Genomic DNA, 7,571 nt, shown 5'->3' on the forward strand with positions numbered 1-7,571 from the left:
GCTCTAGCCTGCATGAAGAAATCAGTGATTTTTATGAGTACATGTCTCCGAGACCAGAGGAGGAAAAGATGCGGATGGAGGTGGTTAACAGAATCGAGAGTGTGATCAAGGAGCTCTGGCCCAGCGCCGACGTGAGTACCTGCCTGGAATTTGAGCGCTAAGCCACACACTTGTCCACAGGCTGGGAGAGGATTGTTGATATATTGTTCAGAGTCCTCACGGCCACCTGGGTGTGAATTTAGAAACTTACAGTTTAAGTTTGAACAGTTTCTTGTACCTTCTTAATTATTTTAATGGACAGTGCTAAATAGCAACTAGTGAAAATGAACTATATTTAGGAATCATTAGTATGAAGAGAAAGGACCTCGGTTAGTGGAGTATAGAGCGAGTTGTGCTCCTAACCCAAAGGCCCAACCATTTCAGTGGTTCAAAAGGTGCATCTCAAATGCTACTTCAAATCCACCAGCAGCACCTGGGGAAAAGGGTGGACATTGTCTTCCTGTTTTGATTTGCAGTCTCAGAAACTGATGAAGGATCTTTATGAGCTAGAAATGACCAAATAGCAGTGAGTTTGAGTTGGTTTTTTAGTTGGTTTGTGAGTTTTGTGAGTATAATGAGAAGAAAGAGAAATCAGCCTATATTAGTAGTAGTCTGATAATGGGGTGTGATATGTCAGAATGTTATTACAGTTTTGTTGCAAGCTATCAGCATCAGCAAATATTAAATACTTAATAGTTAAATGCCCAGTGAAAATGTCTTTTGTCTGTGCCATTCCTGTCTTTAGCTGAATGCAGGTGTCCTTTCTACCCCTCATGAACATGTGACTTCTCTCTTTGTATCCTTTTCTCCCACCCAGTAAACAAATACTAACCCAAGGTTGAGAACTCTGCTTGAAGTTTTATTTGCAGAGGAAAAAGATGCTCTGAAAAAGCAGGGCTCTTCTAAAGAATAAAAATTAAGTAGGAGGCATAGCACTCCCTGACCTCAAAACCTGCTACATAGCTTTAATTGGTACACGACAGACACATAGACGAAAGGAACAGAATTGAGAACTGAGGAATCAACCTATCTACCTTCGATCAATTGGTATTTCACAAAGAAACAAAACCTGTCAAATGGGGAAATAATAACCCCCTCAGCAAATTTTGCTGGCAAAACTGGACATCCACAGAAAACTACAGAAAAAAAAATTTGCAGAAAACTGAAACTGGATCCACATCTCACACTGTAAATTTAAAAAAAAATGAGCTCAAGGTGGATCAGAGACCTTAAAACCCATAAGGATCATAAGAGATAAAATGGGGCCAAACTCAGAAGTCCTACCCTGTGCCATAAATAGTTTCACAAATAGAGCCAGAAATACACAACCAGGAGAAGATGAAATTAATGAATGAAACCATCTAAAAATTAAGTCCCTGTGTGCATCAAAATTTCTGCATAAGTCCATTATTGCAAAATATTAGTATTACTAGTAAGATGAGTATTAAAAAAAAAAAAAAGTTCCAAAGTGGAAGAAATGGGCCAAGGGGGTGGAAAATAGGCTACGAGGGGAAATCACTACATTAGCCAGGTTCAGTGGGCGAATGGGCAGGGGAGGGGTGAGCGAGGGGTAGAGTGAAGGATTGGGAGAGGGAAGAGGGAGTGGTAAAGGAATGGGAAAGAGCCAATTTGGATCTGAAAAGCCTGGGTAATGGTAGCCACAGATCAATGGTGATTAATTTTATGAAACTCAGTGTATATAAATGATTGCATGAAACACAAATGTTAATAAAAGAATGTGTGAAACTAAAATAAAAAGAATACTTGAGAAAAAAAGTTTTTGAAAACCCTAACTTTTCCAATAGAGTGAAAAGAACGTATACAATGAATGTAAACCTTTAAAAAAAAGAAAGTGTGCAGACTGGGAAAAAACATTCAGCAATGACATTTCAGACAAAGATATGAAAATGAAAGTTTATGGAATATTGTAGGGTCTCCACAAGAAAAAGACTGATAACCCAATAACTAAAAAGGCAAAAGATATGAAAAGACTCTTCACAAAGGAAGACATTTAGATGACCATCAGACATGTGATGAAATATTCAAAATCACTCATAGACAGAGAGATGCAACACTGAAATACTATCGCACCCCAGCAGCAGTAGCAAAGTTTTAACAATACAGCAAACAATAAATGTTGGAGAGGATGTGAAGTGATTGGAATTCTCATACACTGTTGGCAGGATTGTAAAACGGTACAGCCACTCTGGAACACAGTGAATAGGGTTGACAGAAGATGCCTTTGAGCTGAAGTATTTGAGATGAACACTGAACATCCTATGCATGGCCAAAAGAATAAACAAATACATCTTGGAGAGAGTGCAGCCAGAGTGTTTTTTGGAGGCAAGGATGAGGAGGATTCACTTTACATACTTTGGACATGTTGCTAGGAGGGGCTGTTCCTTGGAGACAGACATGATGCTTGGAAGGGTAGAGGGTTGGCAAAGGAGAGGAAGACCCAAACCAGGTGAATTGACATGGGACTACTGCAGCAGTGGGCTCTAATGTGTTAAGAAGTGTAAAGATGGCACAGCATAGGACTGGGTTCAGATCTGCTGTTGGTAGGGTCGCTATGAGTCGTACTCAACGATGCCTAACAACAGCTCTGGAAAACAGTTTGTTATTTCCTGAAAAAGCTGAACATAGAAATACCATATGACACAGATATTCCACTACTAGAAATAAACCCGAAAGAAGTCAGAGCTGAGACATGAGTGAAGATATATACACCTATGTCCATAGCAGCGTTATTCACAATATCAAGAAAATGGAAACAACTCAAATGCCCATCAGCAAATGAATGGATTGAGAAATTTTAGTACATTCACACAGTGGAATACTATGCAGCGTTGAGGAGCAACGGTTTGGACAAAAATGCTGAGTGAAAGAACTCAGTCTCATAAGGACAAATACTATATAAGACCATTATTGTTAAAATAGAAGGACAACTGAGTGAGATAGGTATAAATTTTCAAAATGGGAAGGGGAAAGGAAGAAGGGAAACCACTAAGATAGCAGGGGCTCATGGGCAGAGAGAGGAGTGTAGAAATAGGGAAGATTCAGTGGGACTTGACAAGAGGTCTAATGATAGACACAGATCAACAACAAACATACAATGAATTTATATCATTAATTACTATTGATCTATGTCTGTGTTAGACCATCTTGTCAAGTCCCCATTGAATGTTTCCTATTCCTTCATTAAAATGTATGTGAATGAAATATAATGTATATAAATGATTATATACAAAATAATAAAAATAGAGTGTGTGGGTTTTTGTCGGTTTTTTGTTTGTTTGTTTAAAACCCTCTGCTTATTTGTGTGGTTCTTGTTTTGGTGGAGGTAATATTTCCCTTTTCAGTGCTCCTTTGAGGGTATATTTTAAAATTTAGTGCATCCAAAGAAGTATGTATTAAAATCTATTATTTTGTGTTATGTACTGTTTCTCTAGACTCTGTCAAAAACGAAAGAGAAGCCAGGAAGGGTTTTGTGCAATTGTTAAAACAAAGATGTTTAAGATAAGATACTGTATGCAAAGAAAAGAGGGGTGGACACCAGTGATTTGCTTGCCTCATTGCTTGAAAGTAAAGTGGCTCTCAGCTGACAGTTGAGTTGACCCCAGATGAACTTTTTGCCCTGGTGGTACAGTGGTTAAGTGCTTGGTTGCTAACCTTTACAGTTCACAGATGCACATCAGCCACTCTGGAGGAATTGGGCTGTTGATCTATTTATATATTTACAGCCTTCAGACCCTGTGGAGTGTTCTGCCTTGTACTTCCGGTTGCTGTAAGTTAGAATAGCCTTCATAACAAATGGGTCTGGATTCTTGTTTGTTTTAGAGATATTTTTGGTTGTCACCACTGTAGAAGTGCTTCTCGCATTGAGTGAATAAAGGCCAGAGATCCTGTAAATGTGCAAAGGGCAAACCCCTATCTAAGAACTAAGAATGGTCCAAATGTCAGGAGTGCTGAAATTGATAAACTTGAATCTGAATAATTTGCATAATCCTGATGTTGTTGTTGTTAAGTGCTGTCACGTTGCTTACAACTCATAGTGACCCTATGTACAACAGCCCTGAAACCTGTTTTGTCTTGAGCCGATATCATTGTCTCTGATGTACCTACTATTATTACCCCAGTCACTGAGTCAATCCATCTCGTCCAGGATCTTCCTCTCTTGCACTGTCCCTCTACCCTTCCAAGCATGATGTCCTTCTCTAGTGATTGGTCCTTCCTGGCAAAATGCCTAAAGCATGTGTAACACAGCTTCAAAATCCTTTCCTCCAAGGAACAGCCTTGTTTCACACTCTTCACGACAGACCTGCGTGTGCTCTTAGAAAACGTGGTATGTTCAGTACCCTTCTCCAGTACTACACTTCAAAGACATTGATTCTTCTTCTATCATCCTTAGTCATTCATTGCCCAGCTCTCTGATGCAAAAACCTTGGCCTGGATCAGTTGCACCTTAATTTCTAGACTGACAGTGTTGCCCTTCAGTACTCTGGAGTAGTCCCTGACGGCAGATTTTCCCAGTGCAATTTATCTTTTGATTTCTTGACTGCTGGTACCAAGAGTGTTGATTGTGGAGCCAAGCAAACTAAAGCTGTTAACAATCTCAGTCTCTTCACCATCTATCATGATGCTGCTGATTGGCCCAGTGGTGAGAACCTTTGTTTCTTGGTGTTGAGCTTCAGTCCATACTGAAGGCTGCAACAAATGCCTCAGGTTCTCTTTAATTTCAGCAAGCAGGGTTGTGTAATCGGCATAGTGCAGGTTGATGATGAGTCTACCTCCAATCCTGATTCCACATTCCTCCTTAGAAAGTTCAGCCTCCCAGAAGATCTGTTCCGCATGTAGATTGAAAAAGTACAGAGATAGGATGCATCCCTGGCGTACACCTTTCCTGATCTTGAACCATGTAGTGTTTCCTAGCTCTATTCTGACGACTGCCTCCAGGTCCAAGTATAGGTTTTGTATAAGCACCATCAAGTGTTCTGGGATTCCCATTCTTCTCAGAGTCAGCCACAGTTTGTTATGATCCACACAGTCAAATGACTTTATATACTTAATGAAACACAGACATTCCTCTGGTACTCTCTGCTTTCAGCTAAGATCTGTCTAACATATGGAACATTTTATCCTTAATATTTTAATAGATGAGGAGGATAAGGCTATGTGGTCCACTTTACCTAAAAGGAGAGTTTCTGCAGGTTTTTAGGGCTTTTTTCTGCTTCACCTTAGAGGTTGAGCTTTTTCTGTTACTTACCTGTCATTAGGGGGATCTGGTGTCATATTCCATAACCAGTTGGGCTGTTAACCCAAAGGCTGCACCTCTCTGGTGGCAGTTTAGATCTCCCCACAGCTCTGATGGAGAAAGGCGAACAGTCTCCTCCAGGCTATGTGCAGCCTCCAGCATACAGTGAATGATCTGCTGTGAGTCAGATCCGACTGAACAGCAGTGCATGCGTGTCCATTATTGCAGAATTCCTAGTTCTAGTCTGTGTGTTTATTTGAACCTGAACCTACCTCAGTGTTGACCATTCTCCATGGACTGAGATTGGACGTGTGCAGATTTTATGATACAGCACAATGGTACTTGTACTTAGAGCCCCTCTGTGAACTCAGCTTACAAGCCAGTGCTTATTTGTAATTGGAGCCATCACACCTTTCAAGCCAATTACAGATCAAACAAACTTTGTAACTGGAGCCATCAAACCTTAAGCCATTCAAAGGTTGAGACTATGTGATTATAATTTGTCATGAACAGTTTTATGAGGGAGTGTTTTACATGACAGAGATGTGACAAAATCTGTTCTAAAGGAGTGTATCTAGATCTTAAAAGATAATTAGTAAGTTGAATATGACTTTTCAGAGTTTCTTTTGTAGTCTGCTTTGAATTTGAACCTGAAAGTTTAAACTTTATCTACCTGTGAGACAGAGAATGCCCACTGTAAAAGAAAAGCAGGGTCATAAAAAAATGCCTTTGTAGTACTGAAAAGTACCACTAGACGGTAGCAAAACACCATATTTCTTCCTCGTTTTCGTACCTTTCATCTGGTGCTTTAATATCATGACTTCTTTTTCTTTTTCAGGTACAGATATTTGGAAGTTTTAAAACTGGCCTGTATTTACCAACTAGGTTAGTACACCTGTAAAACTTTGAAGAGATTGTACAATTTTCTAAAGTGTATTTATTTTAACTGTTGAAACAAGTAGAAAAGAAACAACTAGGTTTATGAAACAAAATTTTGTTAACAGTTTTTTGTGTTTTTTTTTTTTTAATTTCTTTGAGGCCAACTTTAGCTTCAGATCTTCTTTTCAAGGTGTGGATTATACCGGTGAATAGGAAAAGATTGTGTGTAGCAGTAGAGCCTGACAGTCACTAATTTTAGTTGGCACCTTGCAGAGAATCTCTCTACTCCATGACGTGCCCCACTGGCACCATGTGGATGTAGTGCCTGAGTCAGAGACCTGCCTGGACTGGAGCGCTAGGTTAACTCTGAACTGTGATGTCTCACTTTTCTAATTAAGAACTCACACTTCAAGAAATGATCATGTCATCCTGACCTCGACATTCAGGATGCAGAAGTCTCCTCTGAGGTTGGTCTTGGTCTTTGAAGTAGAAGCGCTCTGGTGGCGTAGTGGTTAAGTGCTTGGCTGCCAATCAGAAGACCAACAGTTTGAAGCCACCCTTGTTGAAAGATGTGAAAGTCTTAAAGATGTAAAGATAAAGATGTACAGCCTTGAAAAGTGGGACAGTTCTCTACACGTAGGCGTTCTGGGAGTCAGGATTGACTCAAAGCAATGGGCTTTTGGCTTGTAATCATATTTTGAGCCCTCAACTGAGTGCTGTCTTGATTCGTACTCTGGGAAGATCCCCTTGTATGAATGATGATTTTTTCTGGAGGCATGAAATCTTGGTGTTTTTTCTTTGTTTTTACTTTATAAAGCATGTATTTTACACTTTTAAAATAATATATACATATGAGGAGATTTTTAAAAAAAAAAAAACAAACCCTTGGTCTTTAAGAAGGAAAAAAAACATTCCATCATGTGATTTGATTTCCTTCCTTCACTCTTGATTTAATAACTTTTTTAATTTTTTTTTCATTTTTATTGTATTCTTTTTTGTGTGTACCATCAAATCAGATCTGACTGGTACAGGAGGAGATTGCCCCCCTCTTTCTCCAGCACAGCATCTGCTGGATTTGAACTGCGTGCCTCTGGGATTGCAGTGCAGCGTCTTGCCACTAGGCCACCAGAGCTCCCTTTGATTTAATACATTTTTTAAAAAGTGATTTTAGGTGGCTAACTCCTAGTATTATTCATTCATCTCAGTGTTGTCTTTGGCTTCAAAGCCATAAACCATTTACCTTAAATTCTGTTAGGATTTTACTATAAATCTGAGCTTCAGCAAAACCCTGGGTCCCTCTTTCTAAAAAATTGTGACTGTATTTTATCAATAAGTAGTACATTCACATAGTTCGAAGTTGATGAAGCAAAAAAGAATTGCAGTGGAAAGTTTCCATCCC

General features: G+C 39.4%; 1 protein-coding gene across 2 annotated transcripts in view; it reads left to right on the forward strand.

Moving 5' to 3' along the window:
* PAPD5 (PAP associated domain containing 5) overlaps positions 1 to 7,571 on the forward strand; it is a 71,209-nt gene that overhangs the window by 42,914 nt on the left and 20,724 nt on the right. For both annotated transcript variants that reach the window (XM_006882510.1, XM_006882511.1), the window contains exons 2-3: positions 8 to 131; positions 6,132 to 6,178. In XM_006882510.1, coding sequence (XP_006882572.1) covers positions 42 to 131; positions 6,132 to 6,178 — 137 coding nt within the window. In that variant the 5' untranslated portion in view covers positions 8 to 41. The remainder of the gene's footprint in view (positions 1 to 7; positions 132 to 6,131; positions 6,179 to 7,571) is intronic.

The sequence above is a fragment of the Elephantulus edwardii genome, unplaced genomic scaffold (genome assembly GCF_000299155.1).
Source record: "Elephantulus edwardii isolate Elephantulus edwardi_28Jun2011 unplaced genomic scaffold, EleEdw1.0 scaffold00021, whole genome shotgun sequence".
NCBI classification, from domain to species: Eukaryota; Metazoa; Chordata; class Mammalia; order Macroscelidea; family Macroscelididae; genus Elephantulus; species Elephantulus edwardii.